This window comes from Hyperolius riggenbachi, chromosome 5 (genome assembly GCF_040937935.1).
Source record: "Hyperolius riggenbachi isolate aHypRig1 chromosome 5, aHypRig1.pri, whole genome shotgun sequence".
Classification (NCBI taxonomy): domain Eukaryota; kingdom Metazoa; phylum Chordata; class Amphibia; order Anura; family Hyperoliidae; genus Hyperolius; species Hyperolius riggenbachi.
In genome coordinates this window covers 137,144,777-137,170,723 of record NC_090650.1, presented here as the reverse complement: position 1 = coordinate 137,170,723, position 25,947 = coordinate 137,144,777, and the positions used below count along the sequence as shown (strand labels likewise).

At 40.5% G+C, this 25,947-nt stretch overlaps 1 protein-coding gene across 3 annotated transcripts in view; it reads right to left on the bottom strand.

Moving 5' to 3' along the window:
• Positions 1–25,947, bottom strand: part of MYRIP (myosin VIIA and Rab interacting protein) — a 533,041-nt gene that overhangs the window by 71,632 nt on the left and 435,462 nt on the right. For all 3 annotated transcript variants that reach the window (XM_068236299.1, XM_068236301.1, XM_068236300.1), the window contains exons 9-11: positions 22,667–22,844; positions 17,090–17,742; positions 6,746–6,982 (exon numbers count right to left, since the gene is read on the bottom strand). In XM_068236299.1, coding sequence (XP_068092400.1) covers positions 6,746–6,982; positions 17,090–17,742; positions 22,667–22,844 — 1,068 coding nt within the window. The remainder of the gene's footprint in view (positions 1–6,745; positions 6,983–17,089; positions 17,743–22,666; positions 22,845–25,947) is intronic.

Genomic DNA, 25,947 nt, shown 5'->3' with positions numbered 1-25,947 from the left:
GACATTATGCCAAGAATTATTTTTTTCTAAATGTGTTTTAATGGGAAAATAGGAAAAATGTGGGGAAAAAAAAATTATTTTTCAGTTTTCGGCCATTATAGTTTTTAAATAATGCATGCTACTGTAATTAAAACCCATGAAATTTATGTGCCCTTTTGTCCCGGTTATAAAACCGTTTAAATTATGTCCCTATCACAATGTTTGGCGCCAATATTTCATTTGGAAATAAAGGTGCATTTTTTTCAGTTTTGCGTCCATCCCTAATTACAAGCCCATAGTTTATAAAGTAACAGTGTTTATACCCTCTTGACTTAAATATTTAAAAAGTTCAATCCCTAAGGTAACTAATTATGTATTTTTTTTAATTGTAAATTTTTGATTTTTTTTTTAATTACAAAAAAAAAAAAAAAATGGGGAGTGTGGGAGGTAATGAGTTAATTTTGTGTGTAAAAGTCATTTATTTGTATGTGAAAAATGTGTAGGGTGTAGTTTACTATTTGGCCACAAGATGGCCACAGTAACTTTTTGCTTTATTGCGACCTCCAAGCCTCCTTCCGGAAGCTTGGAGGAAGAATAAGGAGGCTGGACACGTGAGTTTCTTCTCACAATGATCGCGCTGCCCATAGGAGAGCAGCGGGTCATTGTGGGGCTTAGATCAACGAACGGGAATGGATTTTCCCGTTCATTGATCTCCGGGCGAGCGGGCGGCGGCGGTTTTACTAGCGGCGGGCGGCGTGTTTACGAGCGGGAGCGCGGACAGCGTCGGGAACGCGGAAAGTACGTGTTTCTCCGTCCCTGGTTTTTAAAGGATGGAAAAAGGGGCGGAGAAATACGTACGCGCGGGGGTAAAGTGGTTAAAGCCCAACTATAAAAATAAAACTATTTTGGTGTTGAATGGATCTGGCATGAATAAGAACCTCTTTGGGGGATTTGTCTGCTTTCTATGTCTATTTGAGAATTTTTTACACTTCTGGCCATGGTCCTTTACAACCTTCACATGATTCCTGGTGGTCCCAGTGACCTTAACAAAAACTTAATGAGAACTCTAATTCTTCTCTACAGAAAGGCGTTTGTTTCTGTCTGTATCCCTGTTGGGAATATTTACTCACCTTCCACCAAAATCATTACATTTTATTTACGTAAAGCCATCCATACATCCATGCGACTTAACAGAATTCAGATCACTTTGTTTATAGTGTTGGTTCATTGTTTCTCCAAAAGTGTACAGGCAACTTAAAAAAACAAAAATTCAATGTGCCCAGTGGTGGTCAAGCTATGGTCTGGTCTGCTATGTATTATTCATACCATTTTCAATACTTCCCTCAATAAAGACCCAAAACTACTACTATTGGGCCATAAGCCTTTTAAACTTCATCATGCTCAGCATAAGCTGGTTCACTGTATAGGGCAGCTAACAAGACCTATATTGCTTCCCAATGAAGGCAACGGGAACATCACTTGAAATGTGGGATGGATTGAATTGACACCATAATTATAAATGAGCATCTTAAAGGACAACTGTATCAAGAGGGATATGGAGGCTGCCATATTTATTTCCTTTTATGTAATACCAGCTGCCTGGCTGTTCTGCGGATCCTCTGTCTACTGTATAATACTTTTAGCCATAGACCCTGAACAAGCATGCAGCATATCGGGGGTTTATGACATTATTGTCAGATTTGACAAGATTATCAACATGCTTATTTCTGGTGTGATTCAGGCACTACTGCAGCCAAATAGATCAGCGGGCTGCCAGACAACTGGTATTGTTTGAAAATAAATAAATATGGTGGCCTCCATATTCTTCTCACTTCAGTTGTCCTTTAATGCTATTATTAATGACATGGTTTCCCAATTTGAAAATGTTTGGGAACCGTGTATAGTTTATAGAAGGAGTACTATGTTGACCTCCCTTTTCTAAGAATACATCTGCTCCTAACAGGGTTCTTCCTTCAGTTCTTCCCCTCCAAAGATTTGTGTAACAAAGTTTTTATACCATGCTTTCACCTGTTGGTTGTATATGTTTTTGACTTTAATGGTCTATCCTTCTTTATAAAGGATAGTATATGTGACTGTCATTTCCTTTGTCTCTATTATGTCGGATGTTAGCCCATGGACATTACTGTCAGCCAATGTTTGGCAATTTTTGTAAGCTTGTTACTGTGTTACTTTTCTTATTAAAAATATTTAAAACTCAAAAACAAAAATTCAGTTATTTATTTTAGGTCAGCTTTTTCATTTATTTCAGTATGAATGCAGGAATAGATTAATTTATTGAGACTGATCCCACTTACTATGTTCTGCCAAGGGTGCACTGCAATGACTCATGTCACCAGTAATATTGTTGCTCCTGTGTAGCGGAACTTATGGAGAAGCATGTTGTCAGTTTGATCAGCTGTCAGACTGTTTTGCTGGTCATAATTAGATATTAGAGCCAAAAGTGGTCGCAGAAAATTAGAGCCTTGCAAATTTATCACATGCTCAAACAGATTACTTACCGTATATACTCGCATACAAGCCGAATTTTTGACCCCCAAAAAGGGGGTCAAAAGTTGGGGGGGTCGGCTTGTATGCGAGTCTTCCCTGGTGGTCTAGTGGTGGGTGGTCCGCGCCCCGCTCCTCCCCCTCCTCGCTCCCCCCGCGGCCGCCACTGCTATTACCTGCTTAGGCAGCGGCCGCTTCCTAATCCGCGTTCCCCTTCTGAACTTTCAGAGTGTATCACAGCAGCGCGCCCGGCGCTGTGGCTGTGACGATGCAGGGGGCAGGAAAGAGCAGTTCCCCTGGTAATGGCGATACAGATTGCCGCTATAGGGAGCCGCGCTCTTTCCTGCACTCTGCATCGTCACAGCAGCAGCGCCGGGTGCGCTGCTGTGATACACTCTGAAAGTTCAGAAGGGGAACGCGAATTAGGAAGCGGCCGCTGCCTAAGCAGGTAATAGCAGCGGCGGCCGCGGGGGGAGTGGGGAGCGCGGGGAGCACTACCTACCTATGCTGGGCACTATATTGGCTAAACTGGGCACTATACTGGCTAAACTGGGCACTATACTGGCTAAAATGGGCACTATACTAGCTAAACTGGGCACTATACTGGCTAAACTGGGCACTTTACTAGCCATACTGGGGCACTATACTAGCTAAACTGGGCACTATACTGGCTAAACTGGGCACTATACTAGCTAAACTGGGCACTATACTAGCTAAACTGGGCACTATACTGGCTAAACTGGGCACTATACTAGCTAAACTGGGCACTATACTGGCTAAACTGGGCACTTTACTAGCCATACTGGGGCACTATACTAGCTAAACTGGGCACTATACTAGCTAAACTGGGCACTATACTGAGGCACTACCTACCCATACTGGGCGCTATACTGGGCACTATACTGGCTAAACTGGGCACTTTACTAGCCATACTGGGGCACTATACTAGCCATACTGGGGCACTATACTAGCTAAACTGGGCACTATACTAGCTAAACTGGGCACTATACTAGCTAAACTGGGCACTATACTAGCTAAACTGAGGCACTACCTACCCATACTGGGCGCTATACTGGGCACTATACTGGCTATACTGGGCACTATACTGGCTATACTGGGCACTTTACTAGCTATACTGGGCACTATACTAACTATACTGGACACTACCTACCTATACTGGGCACTATACTAGCTATACTGGGACACACTGGGGGGCTGCACCAATCCAGCATTTCCTACCCCCGGCTTATATGGGGGTCAATCATTTTTCCCTGTTTTTTTAGGGAAAAGTTGGGGGGTCGGCTTATATGCGGGTCGGCTTATATGCGAGTATATACGGTACTTGCTTATTAGTTAGCCTACTCATTATCAGCACTAGTATCTAGTTCTAGAACAGAAACAACTAAGATTTTGAAACACAGTTTTGTAGTACAGTATAATCTCATTATAATAAATGCTGATATAGTAAAAATGTGGTTATAGTAAACTACCTCTCCAGGTCATGGCCAATCTCCATTATAAGTCTATGGGAGCAACGCCTGGTATAGTATACTCTGATATAATAAAACTTCTGTTATAGTAAACATGTTTTTGGCCCCTACGTGGCGCTGACTCTGGATATAGTAAACAGTGGGTGGTGCATGCATCATATGTCAGTGTGGAACCCATGGTCTGCTGCTCTCTTCAGGCTGGTTGCAGGTGAGTTGGTGCTTGGTAACATTTGTAAGACAAGAAGAATGGCCCCAGTGCTGGATATACAGTACAGTACAAATAAGCAGCCTGGGTAAAATGAGGAATAATGTGAATGTAAACAAAACAGGATGCAGTGCTATCACTTCCACTTTGCAATCACTGATAAAAGTATTGTCACAGTCCTCTCACGTGATTGTACGCACTCCTGGGTATCTCTTCCCTTATTAGGGATGACGCTCCTGGTAGCGTGTGGAGCGCAGTACAGGCTACTTTCATTTGTAGTGCAGATCAGAGTGGGCCTACTTACTGCAAAACTAAGGAAAGGGGAGTGCTAAGTCTCACCCACGGAGGTATCAGAGCCACTCGCATTACAGATTCAAGTGGCTTATTATGATTGGCTGCATTTTAAAGAGAAGCTTCATGATTGGCTGAAGTGTGATTAGAAAGTTCTGTAGGACACATGCTGCAAGTCCCACCCGCAGAGGTATCAGAGCCACTCACAGGAAATGAGTTACTGCCTCTATTCAGTATATGCTACAATTTTTAAGGAGCCCTGGATACTGTACGTGTGATTTGTCCAGCCTGGATATGAAACCCTAAGGTATACGAGCTCACAGACACAGTCTGCCTCTGTCACTGAGCTGCTATGTGGCAGCTCAGTGACAGAGGCAGACTGTGTCTGTGAGCAGCACTGCTTGAGATAATAGAGGCAGAGTTGCTCTGGTCACCTGTCTGGGTGGACCAGGTGTTGGAGAAGAGGGGAGAGGAAACCTGGATGCCACAAGCCCTGTCCCTGGCGTAGTGTGGGACACAAGCCTATGAGCTGGTACACCCAAATAAGATAACCAGTAACATCTGCAGACAGAGGCGTATCTACAGGGTTGCAGGCATGGCTCTTGCCATGGGCACCACAGCATCATGGGCGCCATGCCAGCCCCCATGCCTCCCCATCACTCAGACCTCAGATCAGATTATTTTATCCAGGGAACATGGCTACTTAATTAATGTGTGTAGGGTGCATTTGGCTTAGTATAAGAAAAGAGGACTGAGAGGGAATAAGGAGTGGTATTTCCAAAAAAAGTAACTTCAGCAATATTCAGAGCCAAAAAACCCAGGCAACCATAACACATGTATGCTAGAAAGGATGCTGTTATTAGAGGGGAAGGGGGCTCTGATTGGGGGGGGCACAATTTTAGTGTTTGCCATAGGCTCTATATCACCCAGATACGCCCCTGTCTGCAGATGAGATCTTTCTGCGGGCGGGCAGCCCCCAGACACTTCACATGCGCTCTCTCTCGTATTTTGTCTACCTTTCTAATCACAGCACAAGGGGGAGAATAGAGCATTTGAATTATGAAGAGAAGCATCAGTGACCAGTGGTAGAGATTAGCATAATATTTTCTTACTGCCAGTAAATACTTTTAGTGCCTTAAAATACTGTACACATGAAAAACCCTTCATAACTCTGGGCTAAGGACATTTACGGTAATTCAGAATCTTTCATTTAAAAATGACACATAGCATTAGATAGGATTACATTACAAAGGGCTTTTCAAATCACTGGCATTTGGAAAAGTGATCGCAGTGTGAACCAGCCCTATTTCCAAATGGTTGAGGAATTCTTGAACCTGAAGTGTTTCTTTGCATGTTTATCAGCATTTTGGAATAATCATTCTAGTTTCAGTAACCACTGATTCATGTGAGCAGCTTTCCCAATGACTCACATAAGTGAAAAAAACACCAGAATAATAGCAGGTATGATCCAATGATTTTTTCTTTCTTTCTTAAAGGAAATCTAAAGCCTGTTAAAAAAAAGTTTAAAGTACCTGGGGCTCCTTGCAGCCCACTGCAGTAATCCTGTGCCTGCGCCATCCTTCTGAGACCCTCCAGCAAGCAAAGGCCCCCCCTCCTTATAGCGCCCCGCACACGGCAGCATTCTGCACACAGGCATGATGGAAAAATATCTACTGCAATGTGCAGAACGCTCCCGATGATGGGAGCGTGCTCATGGCTGTATATGCACCAGAGCAGGGACAAGGTCCTCCAGCACCCAAGGCTGAGACACCAAAGTGCGCTCCTCCATCCCTCCCACCTCAGCTGCACACACTGATTGCTATTAAACTAAGAGGGCCACAGGACCCAGAACTTCCCCAACACCTTAATATCTAGTTATCTGGCTTGCAGTCACTGCTATGTATCCCCTTTTCTTATTTCTTTCTGCTAAATACACAATTAGGAATGACAGCTGAATGAATTGTGCGCCCCCTCCTACACTGCGCCCTGAGGCTGGAGCCTCTCCAGCCTATGCCTCGGCCCGGCCCTGATATGCACACTAGCCTCCAACTCAAACAGAAAAATCAATAGGTTTTTTTCTGACCAAAAAAAGAAACCAAAAATCGAACTGTGTATGGCCACTTTTTAGGGAAATTGGAAATCCGCTTTATACAGAAAAGGTCATGTTATCTATCACTGCAGTATAAAGTGCATGACTGTATTTCGGCACAGAATGATGACAGCTCTGCATAATATATGAGGACTGCAGCATGCGGGTGCTTTGCTTGATGCATACCTTTTTTATCTCCTCCTGTACACACTTGGTACTGTTCTCCGTTAGCAAGGTTTCTCCATTACCAGTTTCCATTCTAGGGTCCACTTCTTGTTCTTCTCCAGAAGATGTTTCTTTGTCACTCATCTTTGCCGTTAATTCGCTTAATCTTGTTTTTAGCTTTTCCTCTAGGCAATCAGATTGAGTTCTCTGGTGTTGATCACCGCTGCTCATCTCAGTTTCTGACAGGTCACTAAAGCCCTATATAAAATATAGCCTTATGATTAAAACATACCACTGTGAACAAAATATCACCCATGAAATTCATGACATAATCAGATTAGTATTTAACACTAGCTGAAGACCCGTCGTTGCCCGGGTATGTATTTGGTTGTTGTTGGTTCTGACTACTTTTTCTAACCTTAACACACAGTAACTCAATGACCAAGTATGTGAGATTTGGGGTCCTTGGTAACAATAATGTGAGAATGAAAGCAGTTTAAATTTTCCCATTGAAATCAAGCAAACAAATAAATTGGCTGTTTGTGGCTTTGTCACTTCATCTGAACTTGTACTTCAGCAGGGGTGTTGCTAGCCTGATCCATCAGTGGCACATGCCCCGAATCTATTCTGGGGTGCCCCTAACGTACCCCAGGCAGAGTCAGCTGTGGTGCCTCAAAGGTGAGCATGCTGGGAGCTGTGGTGCATCAATCGGGTGTATACTGGGAGCTGTGATGCCTCTATGCAGGCATACTGGGTGCTGTGGGGCCATGCTGGGCACCGGGATGCCTTTATGGGTGCACGCGGGGAGCTATGGTTCTTCTGTGGGGGCATGCTGGGAGTTGTGGTGCCTCAATTGGGGGCCTGTAGGAGCATGGGAGGGGGTCCACTAGAAGGTCAGGGAATGCTACGGGGGTACTACCAGATAACCTTGCGGCAGGACAGCCTGCTCAGCAGAAAGCCAGACCAGCCAGCACAGTTATGTTTAAGCAACACTGCCTATTTATGTGGTATACTGCATTTTTTTTATTTATTAATGGTGAGGGGGCTTTATCCAACATTTTGCTGGGCAGGCCTGCTTAGACGGCTGTTAAGTTCATGTAAATTTGGCTCCACCCATGACCACACCCACATTCTGGTGTGTGTGACCACACCCATTTTCCATCTAAAGAGCCCAAAAGTGCCCCGGATCTCTTAGGATCCTAGCAACACCTCTGTACTTCAGTCACCCAATGACCAATTGTAGCAAGTTTAAGGCCTCTTCCATTAAAGCATACCAGAGCCAAAACAGGATGAAAAGGCACCTAAAAGATAATAAAATGAATTCAAATCTATAAAATAAATAAGGTTTGAGGTGGCTTACCTCAATGATGACAAATCCATTGTTATTAGTTTGTGCATCTAATATCACACCATCTCAGGGTAGAGGATACCCTTGGACCCCATATATGGGTCCCTTGGACCCTTATTCCCTTGAAAGGTGCGACCATTTCCGGCTGACAGGGATCCCCAAGTGGAGTCGGGTTTATTGATCTCCACCTGCCTGCAGTGGTTAGTTGCCCCATTGCAACCTCCCTCTGTGAATACCCTTTGTATACTATTTCCGATTTAATCTATTGAGTGTGACGTAGTGCACCATTTGGACACCCTTTGTCTCTGGGTTTTGTTTTTTTTAGATTGACAGCTCACCCCCCCCCCCCCCATCATTTTATCTAAACCAGACTCAAAAGGCTCTGGTAGAAAACGAAGGTGCAGTTGGTAGGGGGGTAAAAGCAAATACTTAATGCACTTCCTGTACCCCTCCGTCACTTGCAGTTCTCCAATACTCAGTCCCGTTATCCTCAGCAACTCCTAACCAGGACATACTGAGCCCCCAGTCACCCTGATTGGCTGTTTGTAGCTCTGCCCCTTTAGTGAATTTGCACCAGTCACCCAATGACCAACTGTAGCAGGTTTGAGGCCTCTGCCATTAACAGTGGAATGGTGGAACTTTAAATATTTCCCTTCAAAACTGACAGATGAATTTTGATTGATTGTTGTAGGCTCCACCCACTTTCCTGAATAGTAATCCCAGTCACCCAGTAAGCAAGTGTGCCAAGTTTGACAGCCCTGCCATTAATCGTGTAAGAATGGTTACAGTTTACATTTTGCCATGTAAAATGCATGACTGTAATTTTATTGGCTGTTCTATGCTCAGCCCACTTTCCCTAAGTGTTTAATCTCGGTCACCAAGTGACCAGCTGTGCCAAGTATGGAGACTTATTTATTTGTTAGGATTTATTACTGTGAGCCTTTTAAAATGTTCCCATTGATGTGAATGGGTAAAATCTTATTGTCTTTGTGTGGTTCTGCCCAGGTGTGCAGGGGGGATGCAAGACCCCCAGAACATATCATCCCAGGTAGTAAGAAATCTGTACACAAGTTATAATACTTATTTGAAGTTGCAGGTATGTTTTATAAACGTTTGTTCCTTACAAAAAAAGTTAAATTATTTGCTTCAGAAGCCTCATTCTTTTTTTTAATCATGCCAGTTTTTATAATTGAGATATTTAGAGTTTTAGAATACTCTGCTTCTGTGCTGATCTGGTTTGTAGGGTAGTGAAATATATTTATGTTCAAGTAAATGGCATTATAATCAATGTTTTTTTACATATTACAGGCAGAATGTAATATGCACACAGACTTCTAACTACATAACCAGACTGCCATCTAGTGAGGAAAAGAGATATTACAATTAATCTGTATATATATATATATATATATATCTGTAAAGCGTATTTCATTTTGTGTTGTGGGCATGTCTAGTTTCTTTAGTATTTTCTAACTGAGGGAACTTGTAAATAAGCACTACAAAGAAACAAGTGTAATTTGTAAAACTTATTGGGTAATATAAGGTGTTGCCTGTTGCACATCATATCAAAAATATGAAACCTTACTAACCATTAACTAGGGATTCAAAAATATTTAAAACACACAAGGGCCATATTCAATTAACTTTTCTCCTGAGCTTTCTCCCAGGAAATATTTTTTACACCTTATGATTAAAATGATTATTTATTGCTCTTTTACTTATGTTTAGTGCTTTGTCAATGTCTAAGAGCAAAAAAGTTATTTAGTTGAGAGGATGAAAAATAATCTCTTTGGAGAAACTCAGGAGACAAGGCAACTGCATAAGGACCATTATTTCATAAGAAAAATGATCAATGAATTGATCATTTTTAATTCAAATCTTGTTGTAAATGGTATTTATCAAATGCAGCTGCAGTCTATATGTTCAGTCCAGTTTCAGTTTACATATAAACTGCAACAAATGTGCATCAACTTGGAAAAAAATAACATGTCAATAAAATAAATTATCTATCTAAAGGTGGCCACACACCATACAAATTTTAAAATATCTGTTCAATTTAAGAAATGCAATCAATTTTTCTGACTGATTGTAACATTTCAAAAATATGACCAATGTACCACACACGTATGTTCAATTTTTCCCCAATTATGATAAAAATGATTGGGAACTCTGACAAAATTGCTAGGGTGTGTATATTAACAAATTAACAATCCAACACACACCATACAATCTTTAGAAAAATTGAAGAAAAATATCTGGCATTCCGGATCGATAAAAATCGAAGAAAACGGGAAATCTGATCGGATTTTTCAGTCGAATGAAAAAAAAGCTTTCAATTTTTTCGGGAGATCCGATCATTTTTATCGAATAACTGTAAAATCGGATCATTTTATTGTATCGTGTGTGGCCTTAGGCTCAACACACACCATACAATCTTAGTTGTTCAATCTTACCACTTTCATGTAGTATAAGAGCTTATCCAATCAATCATTCAAGGTATTTTCAATCTGTTGGCCCTTATACTACATAGATTTGGTAAATCTGTACAACCAAGATTGTATGGTGTGTGTTGAGCCTAAGTATCTAAAACGCTTATTTTTTTCATTATTTTTTTCCAATTTTGTATACCAATATTGACAAAATAAAAAGTACCTTGCTGTAAATATTTTGTTTGTATTGACAACAATAGATAAGCACTTCACAGAGGAAGGAGCCTGATGATGGTGCTGCATTTAAAACAGGATTCTGCGGTACAGAGGTGCTGAGATAGAATATTAGAATCTCTGAGGTATTTTCAGCAAGCATCAATAAAATCTACACCTAGGGTTTTTTTTTCGCAATCTGCATAGCAGGAATTACATTAGTTGCGTAACTAGCATTATACATGCAATGCAACCCCAGAAACTTCACTTACGCTCTCTGTGTTCATAAATTTACCAAAGCTTGCTGAATATACCTGCTTTAACCACTTAACGACCACCTAACACCGATAGGCGTCGGCAGGTTGAAGTGGTGTTACCATGGAAACGTCAGTTACTGGAGGGTGTTACCGTAAACAGCCTGCAAGCCTCCGATGGCGGCTCACAGGCTAATTGTAAAGACGCGGGGAAGAAATCCCCTCTGTTTACATCATACGGCGCTGCTGCGCATCAGCGCCGTAAAGGAGATCGGCGATCCCCGGCCTCTGATTGGCCGGGGATCGCCGGGATCTGATAGGCTGAAGCCTATCAGAAGCGGTACAGGATGGATCTCCGTCCTGTGCTGCCCAGGGGAAGGGGGGGGGAGGGAGGGAAAGCGAGCGAGGACTGAAATCACTGCGGAGGGGGTCTTTGAGGAGCCCCCCCCCCCGCTACCTACATAGTGCCGGCGGCGATCAGACCCCCCCAGCAGGACATCCCCCTAGTTGGGAAAAAATGGGGGGAAATCTGGTCGCCCTGGCTGCCTGCTGATCTGTGCTGTGGGCTGGAGAGCCCACGCTGCACAGATCAGCGCAAAATCCCCTGGTCCTCAAGTGGTTAAAAGCCCCTCTTAATGGCAAATACAGAATCTGCCATAACTAGTTCCTGTGATAAGAGTTTTCAGATATTTCACACTTTAACCTCTAACCTCCCTGGCGGTTTGTTAAAATCCGCCAGGGGGCAGCAAATACCTTTTTTTAAATTTTTTTTTTCATGTAGCGAGACAATGTCTCGCTACATGATAGCCGCTGCTGAGCGACATCCCCCCAGCCCCTCCGATCGCCTTCGGCGAAAGGAGATCAAGAGATCCCGAACGGGATCTCTTGGAGGGCTTCCCCCGTCGCCATGGCGACGGGGCGGGATGACGTCACCGACGTCATCGACGTCGTGACGTCAAAGGGGATTCCGATCCACCCCACAGCGCTGCCTGGCACTGATTGGGGGGGGGGGCGGCTGCGGCGACGGGTATAGCGGCGGATCGGCGGGTAGCGCGGCGATCGGAGGTTACACGCAGCTAGCAAAGTGCTAGCTGCGTGTAACAAAAAAAAATTATGCAAATCGGCCCAGCAGGGCCTGAGCGGTGGCTCCCGGCAGCATAGCCCGACCTCAGCTCGGGCTTACCGCCAGGGAGGTTAAAATCTTACTATGAAGACCCTCTTTGTAAATAGGTAATTTTCCTTTACTACATGCCTAGTTTATGTTCTCTTATACAGAAATTGTAATACAAATCTAATTGCCTAATCCTATATTGTGCCCTTGGATGTATTTATACAGTTTACCTCTAAATTGTCTTTTTTTCAACTTAAATAAGTTGAGTTTGTCTACTCAGTTGAATTCAAATGATCTTTAATGGCATGACCAAAATATATACAGGTACTGCCACAGCAAAGCAAATACTAGGGGGATTGGAGGGGGTGGGGGTTGTCTAAGGGGGAGGGATCAAGATAAAATGGGTATGCAGTCTGTGGACATTTTCATATTTGAAGTTAATTGTATGCTCCTCTCAGTCTGTGGCATCATCTAACTGACTTTTTTGTAAAAGACTTAGGGACCTTTTCCATTACGTGCTTTTCGATCCGAAAATTAGGTCACTTGCGCTTTGTGGATCGCTACAGCACCTCGATTAACATGTAAATCACACTGCTGTTTTTCCACTCGTATGATTCGATTTTATCTAAATCGCAATAGCCGTCCTGCAGCATTTTTTGTACATTTGGGCTACTATACTTTATATAAGAGTGCAGTAAGATCGCATAGCAATCATGCACTGTACACTCAATGGATCACAATCGCAGTGGTGGAAATAGAAGGAAAGATGATCGCACTAGTGGAAAAGGGCCCTTACCATTGCCTTCACTAATTTCTTTGCCTGTTTTTGCAGTTGTTCTAAAATTTCTAATGTCCTAGAAGTGTGCTGCCCTAAACTCTATCCCATATTGGAGATATGGCCTTACAAGCCATTTATACAGATGGTCGTGTACTAGGGTACCTTTTTTATTTCACATTTTATGCATTCTGGAATCTAAATTTGATTTAGTTGTTGCTGCTGCTTGGCATTGAATACCGCTGTTTTTAACTGAATTAAGCCCAACCTACACGATACGATTCTTTGTGCGATTCGATTACGATTCTATTTACGATCCGATTAAATCCGACATGTCCGATCGGGATTCAGTTCGATTTATCATTGGAAAACAATGGCAAATCAAATTGAATTGAATCGAATCTCGATCGGACATGTCGTATTTAATCGGATCATAAATAAAATCATAATCGAATTGCACAAAGAATCGTATCGTGTAGATGGGGCTTAAGGCAATCATATTAATGTTATAAACAGACAATGCTGACCGACCATTTCCAGAAGGAAGTCAGATAGGACTGAAAAAATTGTGTTATTATTTTCTTGTAGGAATAAGCCAGTGGTTTCTCTCCACTGCCTTCCCCTACCTTCTTAACTATTTCAAATATGACTATATGGCTAACAGAGCATTCATTTTCAAGCCTAAATATATCACAAATCGTTTATGTTATAGATTACACCACAGCCTGACTTAGCGGATCCGAGATAAAAAACTAACTATAACAAGTAACTTGTCTATATATCTTATCTAAAGTTTAGATAGTTTACACAGCAAATATAGCTGCAAACAGCTTTACTAGAAAATGATTATTTCTTCCTGTGATACAATGACAGCAGCCATGTTGTTTGTAAACATTACACAGAGGCAGGCTTATCTGTATCTTGATCACTAAGCCTGTGAAAAAAAAACTAATCCCCCCTCCTCCCCTCTGCCTCTGAAATCAATGGCTAGTAACACCTCCTTTTCTTCCTGCCCAGACTGAGCTCCCATGAGCCCTTGCTACTGCCAAGGCTCTCTGAAAACATGTGGGCGTGGTTTATTTAGTTTATAGGGAATTAGAGTATTAAAACAAAAAACAAAAAAAAGTATTTGGCTTGAGGAATGCCCTATAAACAATAGGAAAGGAACACAATTATGCAATGAGTAAAAGTTCACCTCGGATCCACTTTAAAGGACAACTGTAGCAACAGGGCTATGGAGGCTGCCAAATTTATTTCCTTTTAAGTAATACCAGTTGCCTGGCAGTTCTGCTGATCCACTGCCTCTAATACATTTAGCCTGAACAAGCATGCAGCAGATCAGGTGTTTCTCTGATGAGATTAGCTGCATGCTTGATTCTGGTGTTATTAAGACACTACTGATGCCAAATAGATCTGGTGGTCTGCCAGGCAACTGGTATGGTTTAAAAGGAAATAAATATGGCAGCCTCCAAAGCCCTCTTGCAAAAATTGTCTTTTAGGCCTCTTTCCCACCAAGACGTTGCGTTTTAGGGGACGTTAAGGTCGCATAACGTGCCCCTAATGCAAGGCATGGTGGTGTTGAAGTTGGACGTCAGATTGAGTCGCGTTATGCAGCTCTTGGTGCGCTGTTTTCGTTCTATCTATACTGATAGAACAGCCGCTCCAGGATAGTGATGGGAAGTCCGGATCTTTTCAAGGATTCGGATCATTCTAATCGGATCATTGAAAAGATCCGGATCTTTGAACCGAATCATTTGAATCATTTTACTAGGGAAGCAGACTGGGGGTGAAATGACTAGCAGGACAGGACTTTCCTTGCACTGTACATTCTGTATGTTCTTGTTTTTTCCAGACAGACATCCACTGTGAACCGAATCGTTCATTGTGATGATCCGGATGATTCAACTCAGAAAAAAGATCCGGATCAAATGAACAATTCATTCATGATCTGGACAGCACTATGAGTCCAGGTTACGTCACCACAGTGCAGTGAATATTAATTAGCCATGTGGCTAGTCACTGAGCATGTGGAAGCAGTCTAACGCAGCTAAAGCCCAGTATAACGCACAGCATGCTGCATTTTCATTCAACGTGTAGCGTTACAATGTAACGCAACGTGGGCATTATGAACAGCACATTGATTTTTCATTACTGTGAGTTGGGCTGCGTTACAGGCTGCTGTAACGTGGGACTTAAACGTCCCACAGTGAAAGCAGCCTCAACCACTACACATTCTGGGGTTTTTATCCCTTAAGGTTCCTGACAATTTTGGTATTTGGCTGTTTCACTATTGATATAGCAATAACTTTTTATGTTACCTACACCATCAAACTGATACATACATTTTTTAGGACAGACTAGGCATTCTTTAGGTAATATTTTTTTCCAAGGATTTTTTTTTATTTAACAGGCACTTAATCAAAGAAAATTAGGCATAAACACAAAAAAATTGCATTTTTTCATGTTTCCCCTTTCCTAATTTTTACATGGCAAGAGCCACAATTGTAAAATACCTCAAAATACATTATTTGGCTCACCCCGTTTAAAACGATACCATACATGCCATATTTCATCAGTAGTTGGGCATGTACCATTGTACCATTATAGTTAGCCTGTGCATCTGTAGCGATTGCATGCGATCGCTAGGGTGCAAAGTTTGGGGACCTCAGCACTGTATAGATGCATTGCTAGGCAACGATATTTCGATGCATCTATATAGTGTTGGGCCCCCGAGCTGTCGCCCTAGTGGGCCGCAGCCATTACAGGTGTTCATGAATCCTAGTGCCAAGTATAGGTGACACAAGGGATTTATTAGTTTGGTAGGGGCTAAAACATAAAAAACAAACAAATTAAAAAAAAACCACTTTATTTTTTAACCACTTGAGGACCCCAGGTTTACACCCACCCTAGTGACCAGGCTATTTTTTACAATTCTGCACTGTACAACTTTAAAGAGAACCCGAGATGGGTTTCTGCAATCAATATTAGTACACAGACGCATATTCTTCTTACTATCACCAGCCTCTGTGTCCTTTTACTCTGCCTCCAGCCGCCCCCCCGTCCTCTGCTTTCCCTTTTTATAAAAACCACCAGGCTAGCGACACACAGATTGTTTCTAGTTGGCTGCTTACATTCAGGCTGCCACTCACCGCCACTCCCCCACCTCCTGTATAGCACGGCTCTTCCCTCCCTGCCTCTGTAAGCCGATTGGAGAAATCTTACGGCCGGGGGATGGGGAGACACGCTATAGAGGAGGCAGGGGAGCAGTGGTGGGGTGGCAGCCTGAATGTAAACAGCCGACTAGGGACTATCTGTGTGTTGCTAACCTAGCGTTTTTTCATAAGGGGGGACAGCAGAGCACGGGGGGCGGCTGGAGGTAGAGTAAAAGGACACAGAGGCTGTGATAGTATGCAGAATGTGCCTATGTGTCGGTTTCTCTTTAATAGTTTATTGCTCGACCGTACAACTTAGCACCCAAATAAAACTTGCCTCCTTTTATTCCCACCAACAGAGATTTCTGTTGGTGAGATCTGATTTCTGATGCAATATGTTTTTTTTAATCAATGTTATTGTGGTTTTTTTTTCAATAAAAAAGCTTTGTTTCTTTAATTCCCTCCCCTGCCAAAATCCACCACAAAATCCACCACTAGAATCACATTCGCGTGTGCATTCCCCGCTAATCTCCGCCTACAGGTCCTGACGCCAATCGGTGTTAGGCAGTCCTGTAGCTGCCACCCTCCCAATGCCGATCGTCGTTAGGTGGTTGGTAAGGGGTTAATGGGCTCACTGTCCCTTTAAAAAAAAACAACTTTTTTTTTCACCTAAGTTTATGTGAATGATTGCTGGTATCGGAAGAGTGCACAAGAGAGTGCGCGCCCATGTGCATGCACGGGGTGTGTGAACGGTGGCATTCTGCACTGGACGTACCTCGTACGTCCAGAAACACAGAAAGGCATAGATCTATGATATAGGAAGAGGTTAAGTAGCCTTGTGGCTAACAGCAACATTCCCATCCTCTCTTTCTGTATAGGAGAGTCAATAAATATTTTGGCCGGATGCACCAAACAACAAAGTTGTCTAAAAAAAAGTATTTTCTTATATATCAATCTATACCAATAGTCATCATTGGGTTTCATATTATAGTAATAAGACAAATTAGACATAAACATATAATTATTTTTTTTACTCTGGTCTGATTCTGATCAGGTCAAATATAAAATGAAAAACAAAAATACCTTAGTTGACCCTAAAGTCCTTTTCTGTAGTCTTGCCGTACTATTACTTCCCTCTCCCGTCTCTTCAATGGCTGCTTTACTTTTTCTCCATCTCCTTGATCTTTTCTCAACATCAGCGTGGGTTTTTTCAGCTTCACTGCTATCTGAGTATTCCATGCTGACAGACTGAGGGTTAAAATTAATATCCATCTTGCCATAGATATTTTCTTTATGCACCTGTTCAGAAGGAACTTTTCTGCTTGGCCGAAGGGATTTGGCAGACAACTTATTTTCCTTTAAAGAGTTTACTGATGAAGTTTCTGAGTCAGAATACACTGTTTCAGTGTTTGTAAAGAGTCCAGAAGATGGGGAAGTTACAGGTTGATAATAATCATTGCCACATGCCCATTCGGTGTTGTACTGAGAGTCCGTATAGCAGGAGTCATCTGACAACTGTCTTGTTCTCCGGCGATATGCATTGAGTGCCAAACTCCAGTCCAGTTCATCATCGCTGTCTGAGCCCATCTCATCATAAGCTGAAACGACATTTGATTCATTCTCTAAAGATTTGAACACTTGACTCTTTGGTTGTGCAAGCATCCTTGGTGGAGGCAATGTAATACTTTGTAAAGCTACCCAGTTACCATCTGAACTTTGCAGAACAGGTGAAGGACCTTGGAAAATACAAAACATGGAGGGAAAATGATTTAACTTATTTATGTTATTCAGTAGACATTTCTAAAGAACAAACCATCATTGAAGTCTGTGCAACAAGAAGACCATTTACCCGTATATGCATTCCAAAATCATGTATTACGCTATGCGAGATATGTAACTTGCTATAAAAGTTCCCTACAGACAAACAAACAAAACAAAACAACTACAGTTGTTGTTGTTGTACAGACCAGGCCATATAGCAAATCTTTTTTTTTCTTTTTTTTATTCTAGTTTACACATTTGAACAATGAATATTTCTGTTTATGTTGTCACTATTTAGCAGCAATAAATTGGTCTTGAAACCAAAACAAAAAAGTTAAAAATAAAAAAGGTGCTAAGTTATTCAATGACACATACAAAAAATAAACAACTAAATAAAAGATTTGACTACACAGAATTTAACCACTTCCCAACTGAGGGGTTTTACCCCCTGACCACCAGAGCAATTTTCACCTTTCAGCGCTCCTTCCATTCATTCGTCTATAATTTTATCATTACTTATCGCAATGAAATGAACTATATCTTGTTTTTTTTCGCCACCAATTAGGCTTTCTTTAGGTGGGACATTATGCCAAGAATAATTTTATTCTAAATGTGTTTTAATGGGAAAATAGGAAAAAATGTGGGAAAAAATTATTATTTTTCAGTTTTCGGCCTTTATAGTTTTTAAATAATGCATGCTACTGTAATTAAAACCCATTAAATGTATATGCCTATTTATCCCGGTTATAAAACCGTTTAAATTATGTCCCTATCACAATGTTTGCCGCCAATATTTTAATTGGAAATAAAGGTACATTTTTTTCAGTTTTGCGTCCATCCCTAATTACAAGCCCATAGTTTATAAAGTAACAGTGTTATACCCTCTTGACATAAATATTTAAAAAGTTCAGTCCCTAAGGTAACTATTTATGTATTTTTTTTAAATTGTAAATTTTTTATTTTTTTTTTATTACAAAAAAAAATTATTGGGGAGTGTGGGAGGTAAGGAGTTAATTTTTTGTGTAAAACTAGTTTATTTGTGTGTAAAAAATGGTTAGGGTGTAGTTTTACTATTTGGCCACAAGATGGCAACAGTAACTTTTTGTTTCATGCGACCTGCAAGCGTCCTTCCGGACGCTTGCAGGAAGTAGAAAGAGGCTGGGACTTTGTTATTGCTCACAATGATCGCGCTGCTCAGCCGAGCGGCAGCGGATCATTGCGGAGCTTAGACCAACGAACGGGAATGGATTTTCCCGATCGTTGATCTCTGGGCGAGCGGGCGGCGGCGTGTTTACTAGCGGCGGGCGGCGTGTTTACAAGCAGGAGCGCGGGCAGCGGCGGGAGTGCGCAAAGTATGGATTTCTCCGTCCCTGGGGGTTAAAGGATGGAAAAAGGGACGGAGAAATCCGTACGGGCGGGGGTAAAGTGGTTAAAGAGACACTGAAGCGAAAAAAAAATTATGATATTATGATTTGTATGTGTAGTACAGCTAAGAAATAAAACATTAAGATCAGATACATCAGTCTAATTGTTTCCAGTACAGGAAGAGTTAAGAAACTCCAGTTGTTATCTCTATGCAAACAAGCCATTAACTCTCCGACTTATGCTGTGAATACACGTTTCGTTTTTGCCTTCGTTTTAGCCTTCGATTCGTTCAGTAAACGAATAAAGTGTTGAAAACGTATGTGAAAATAGTCATAATCTCATTATAGTTTCGATTAATAGACCCCAAAAACGAACGACTAGTGATCGAACATGTTTGATATTATCTCTCTTTATCCATCTAATCGAGCCATTGGTAGGCTTGATGGCTGTTCAGATCGATTATATGTTCGTTTATGTTAGTCCGTCCCTGTAAAAAGGGATTTTCGTTTCGTTTCTTTGCAGCCTTCGATCATTGGAAAAACGAAACCATCAGAATCGAAAAAAAACCCGAAACCGTGGGTGGTGATATTAACCGTACGTTCGATTATTTCGGGAACGAAAAGGACAAAAGGCACAATCGAAACGAAGGCTAAAACGAAGGCAAAAACGAAACGTGTATTCCCAGCATAAGTCTTAGTCGGGAAGAGGGCTGTTATCTGACTTTTATTATCTCAACTGTAAGTGAACTGTTTACTTTTTCTCTGCTAGAGGAGAGGTCATTACTTCACAGACTGCTCTGAGAGACTCATTTTGAATGCTGAGTGTTGTGTAATCTGCACATATTATAGAATGATGCAATGTTAGAAAAAACACTATATACCTGAAAATAAAAGTATGAGAATATTTTCTTTGCTGCTAATCTTCTAGTAATTATTCATAGTACACAACCAATTCACTATATCATATTTTTTTTTCGCTTCAGTGTCTCTTTAAGGCCTGGAGCCCAATAGCAGCACTTTTGCATTGCTTGCCAATTGCAGGCAATCAGCAAAGGGCTGCAACAGTGGCACCCTATAGGGTGGTTCCACTTGCAGCATTGTGATTGTGGATGTGATATAATTTGGTAGGATATAAATATAACTTGGTAGTATCACTTCATATATACCCAGGAGGTTAATGAAAATATGTTAAACACATTAAAAGAAAAATGTACATATCTTATACGTGTATAGTGATAATAATATATTTCATATGCATTACAGGGTAGAAGTTCTCTTTATTATGTGATGTAATGTATTTCATGAATTCTTAAAGGACAACTGAGGTGGCATGTGACATGATGAGATAGACATGTGTATGTACGGTGCCTAGTACACAGATAACTAGGCCGTGTTCATTTTTTTCTTTCTCTGCCTGAAAGAGTTAAACATCAAGTATGCAAGTGACAGTTTCTGTCCGGGTCGGGACCGGGTTAGAATATAACATAACCTTCACTAATAAGTAATTACAGCCATTAAACACTTTCTTGTCATTAAATGGCTTCCTTGAGCAGGAAAGAGATAAAAAGGATCAATAATTCATAGATTTGAGCTATAGCCTCTAGCATACTTCAATGAAGGTGTCATTGAGCAGAGACAATGAAACATATTCATTTTTAGGAGAAGGAGGATAGATACAATTGTTTTTCTTATCAGTGTTTTTCAAGATTTTTAAACGTTACACAGGATATGCAATTTTAGTGTGTTTTGCAATGTTTTTGCTAAACCCCTGCTAAGTCAAATAATCCTGTTGTCAGGAATTATAAAATTATAATTGGTTAATAAATATGTCTTGCATTTTAAATATTACTTATATTAGATTTTAAATGTATTACACCATTCTACCAATATCAAACCTAAAAAAGTTAATTTGTGCAAATTTTAATGATTAACATAGTTGTACTGCAAGCTTTTGAAACTTTCTTCTTCAGGCATGATACAGAACTGGATCAAACCCACGAGGACACCACTGAAGCGAAACAGGTGAGGTGGAGAGCAGGCAGCACCATTTGACAGACCTGTTTTTGGGTGCACTTCACTTTTTAGGATTCCGGTATCCCGAGTCTTGTTCATGAGCTCCCTTTTTTTTATTATTGTTCTTTGGATTTTTGATAATGTTTTAAAGCATGTTTTAGATATTAAAGAGTATATTTAAACCATAGGCATATAAACATTTTTTTTACTGTATTCCTGTGGTAATAAACAGTTACCACAATGGGCTAAAACTCTGACATAACATTCAATAAAAATGTGTTTTCCTATTTTTCATTATTCATTCAGTTACCATATTTACTTTTGTGCAAAAGTAATATTACCTGTTAACAAATTTCAGTTCCCAAAGTACAGTTGATCTGCTCTGAAAGCTGCCATTGCATTTTATTCATAACTGCTGTATTTATATATTGATATCTATCTAGTGATAATTTCTCAGCTCTCTCTGCTTCACAGCTCAGTACAGTTCTGTTTCAGCACATGCTGCTAGCTGTATACTAATTGTAGGAACAGAGGAATGTAAACAAAAGATAATATTATTACCTCTTTGGATGTGGCCAGAAGTTTAAGGAGCTTTTCACTGAAGAACAAAGTGCCATGTTTATCTGTTTGAATACTGTTCTGCTACATTTTTTTGTGGTAGTAGATTTAATGTTGTAAGTAATCTTTTAGAATAAAGAGGGAATGCTGAGTTTCATACAACTTTAAATGTTCATGCAACCTTATCATTTGGGTTGTGTGCAGTTGCTAACCATGGAAGCACAGTGGTGAAGTAATGCTGGTGACCACACTAAACATTTCTTTACAGTTCTGTATCATGACTGAAGAAGAAACTCAAAGTTTTGATAGCGTGCAAGAAAACTATGTACAATTACTCATTAAAAGTATAACCCTAATAAACTTTTATTGTTTAATGTTGGCATATCTGCTCCATCACCAACATCGGACCACAGCTCACTTGTTAAGCCACTCTACTTATTTCCTAATAAAGTCAAACTTATTATCCTATGTCGTAATCTGCCTGTCCTGCGTCCTCCTGTTTCTGTGGTTCAGGTACCGGGTGGAAATGCGCGGCGCAAGGCTGTGGGTGGGTTTCGGGCAGTGGTTGCAGATGGGTGTGTGGTAGGTCCCTGCCTTGTGCACGCAGTGGGGTGTTGCGGGCGTGCTTGGTACGGGGGATGTGGATTTGGATGGTGCGCGGCACTTCCCTAGTGCCTGTTAATAAATGGGTGGGCTTTGCCACTGGTTATTTTATGATTACTAAAAATAACTAAAAGAAAACATGCTAATTTTAAGTCTCTAGTTAAACACTGCTAAAGTGGCTTTAAAAGTCCCCGTTACCAATCTTTACGTACTGGAGAAAAACTTAATTGGAAGTGGAAAATGATCAGTTCTGTGTGAAACACTACCATCTATAATATCTAAAATAAATTGATTTGTTATTTTATCTTACAAATCAGAACAGCTTGTTGTGTGTATTATAATATAAATAAAAGTTGGTTACTTGAGTCATACAAACTGTCCACACTCTTCCAGCTTGGTAATGCAGAGGGTCTATGTTCTTCTAGCCGTCTCTTATGACTTCTTTGTGACTGAGATCGTATCTCGGGTGTACTTGCTTTAGGTTCCGTGGTGTTACTTGCTGCATCTTCACTCATCAAGGAAAATGCTGAGTGCGATCTCTAGTTAATAAAATAGATAAGTACACATCCCTTTAAATTCCATGTCTGAAAAAGTACACTTAAAAGTTTTCGTTAGTTTATACCAAGAAAAGATGACATTTAATAGGGATATTTGCTGCTGGTTAGACAAGTGCATTTTGTAAACAGAAAATGTCCTTGCTTTACAGCTGTGAAGTATAGATGAAATAATTCTATGGTGTAATACTGAAAATAAAGGAGAATTCAATTGTCATTGTAATGGGAATTAAATTGGAAAAGCATTTGCATATTAATTATACACATTCACTTTTGTTGTCCTTCAAAAGTTATTATCAGCAAAATGTTTGAATTGTGTGCAGATTCTGTCTTTAGTCAGAAATCTAATGCCAGCAAATTAGTGAGAAAGATCATTAGAAAGACAAAACCCTGAATTATTGATATAAGGATGTAGAAAAAAACCCTCAGAAATAAAAGTAAGTATGCCAGGGAGGCGCTATGTATAATATTACGGAACAATGGGCACGGCAACATGACTATGTACAGTACCAGCAGCAAGTCATTGCAAGTTATGCTATTAACGTGGCCTGGAGTACTTGAGTAACGTGTTACCGTAGCAATACTCACGGTACTTGAATGCTGCAGGTCACACTAATAGAGTAACCTGAAGTAACCTGCTGATAGTAACGGTAACCGATAGTAACGGTAACATTGCCATGCGATGTCTGTGCACAGCAGTATTACCGCAGCTTTGCGCATAAACCCCTATAATAGTTATTTGTTAATTCAAATATTATACTCACGAAAAGGGTCATAGTGAGCTGCCCACTAAATAAGTGCTTGTGAAGATAATAACCCTGGCTCTACTTGGATATCCTGTTAATCTCAGGTCCAAGGTCATAGTCCAAAGTACAGAGTTTTATGGAACCAGAAGACCTTTCTCAAATTTACATTATAGGGTTGATTCATCAACAGTGGTAATATTACCTGGCACACACAGCAAACTGGCAATATTACCATTACTTCCTCGTGTAAGTACCGGTGCGTTACTCTAGTAGTGGAGTACTGCAGGTCACACTACTAGCGTATCTTGCGGTACTTACAGCAAGGAAGTAATGGTAGTATTGCCATGCGCTGTGCATGCATGGTAATATTACCACTGTTTGATGAATGAACCCCATGTCATAACTCTGTAGATGTATCATGTCATACCTCTAACTTATAACTTTACAGAGAAAGGTAACAGGGTCACTTTGAAGAACAATAAAGACTACCTGGGAAACTCTCTTCATTTTTGTTAGCACACCAAAAAGTATAAAGCCCCTTATGTCAGGTCATGTGAAGTGAGGGTAAGACACAGTAATTTTAAAGGGGCAGAAAAATCATATTCCTGTTTTTTGGAAGTGAATTATGAGCAAAGGAAAATGCATATGAAAATAAATTGCCATAGCAGATATAACTTGAGGGATACTTTTATTTATTATCCCTACTCTTTGTCAGCTTCATGAATCAATGGACTACTTGGTTAGACAAATCTCAACAGATGTAGTTGAAAACTAATATAGAATATTAATGTATAATATATCATATTTTCCTAATTAAAAAACAAAATGTTTTAAAAAGGACTTCATACATCCCCTATTTGGCTTCTTTCTATATACTCCCAAAAATCACACTTTAGATCGTATAAAGCAAGAGGTTTTGAATCAGGAAAAATACCATTTATTGGCTAAATTTAAAAAGAAAAAAAAGAAAAAGAGTATGCTTTCAGCTTCTTCAGACTTCGTTCCTGTATGTTCTAGATCATGATGATATTGTGAATCTAGGTAAAACAGTTAGAGTACATATTTATCAAATGTGTATATGCATTGTTATGCAGGGAAAACAATAATAGTCATGTTTTTATTCTGTAGAAAAAAAACAACTAAAAAATTCTACCAAGCTATTGCACATAAACCCTCCAAGACATAGTACATGTGTTAAGATAACACTATTTGTAATTAACACCATTCCATGTACTTTCACAGAACCATCCCTAGGTGGTGGTATTTGTCAACTTAACCATAGTAGTTACACTTCTGGAATACTAGTATTTTTTTTCTTCTTTAAAATAAATAAATTCTCTTAAAGATAATTTAAAAAAAAGGATTTTTTAACATGCCTACAACTCTACATGAGTCTACATCCTTTTCAGTTCTTTTTCCCCATAGCAACTCACAGCATAATTTAAAAGATGAGAGATTTGCCATTTATATAGGGCATCAGTAAAATGATACACTTATTATTATTTAAGTATTTATATAGCGCTGACATATTACGCAGCACTGCACAGAGTATATTGTCTAGTTGCTAAAACTGTCCCTCAGAGGGGCTCAAAGTCTAGTCCCTACCATAGTCATATGTCTATGTATGTATCGTGTAGTGCATGTATCATAGTTTAGGGGGAAGCCAATTAACTTATCTGTATGTTTTTGGGATGTGGGAGGAAACAGGATTGCCCGGAGGAAACCCATGCAGAGCCGGGGGCGGGGAGAACATACAAACTCATTGCAGACGTTGACCTGGCTGAAAATAGAACCGGGGACCCAGTGTTGCAAAGCAAGAGCGCTAACCACTATGCCCCCGTGCTGCCCACTATGCCCCCGTGATGCCCACTATGCCACCGTGCTGCCCACTATGCCACCATGCTCATGGGGAAAAAAAATAAATTACCTAGCTCCTTTGTAGACAGGGCTTGCACTCAGTGGAACTGCACAGTTTAATTGTGTTTTTATTTTGGATGGTGAACACTCCTATTGATTATTATAAACAGGCCCTCTAAAAGAATACTATCAATGCCCAAGTGTTCTAAAATTACAACGTACAAATAATGTCTATGTAGCTGTGTTAACATTTTCCTACTATTCATGTTAAATATCAGAGGCAAAAGCTTTAACTCATTGTGTGTAGATTTTAGCTACATTTGGAATGTCTCATTTGCAGAGGTATGAATCTCTGCAGTCTGACATGCTAAGAACAGTGTAATATTGAATCAGATTATTTGAAAAAAGGTATCAGGTTTCACACACTACAGTATTACAAATGTTTATGTTGCACATAAGATACATTTCCTCTGCTCTCTGTGAGA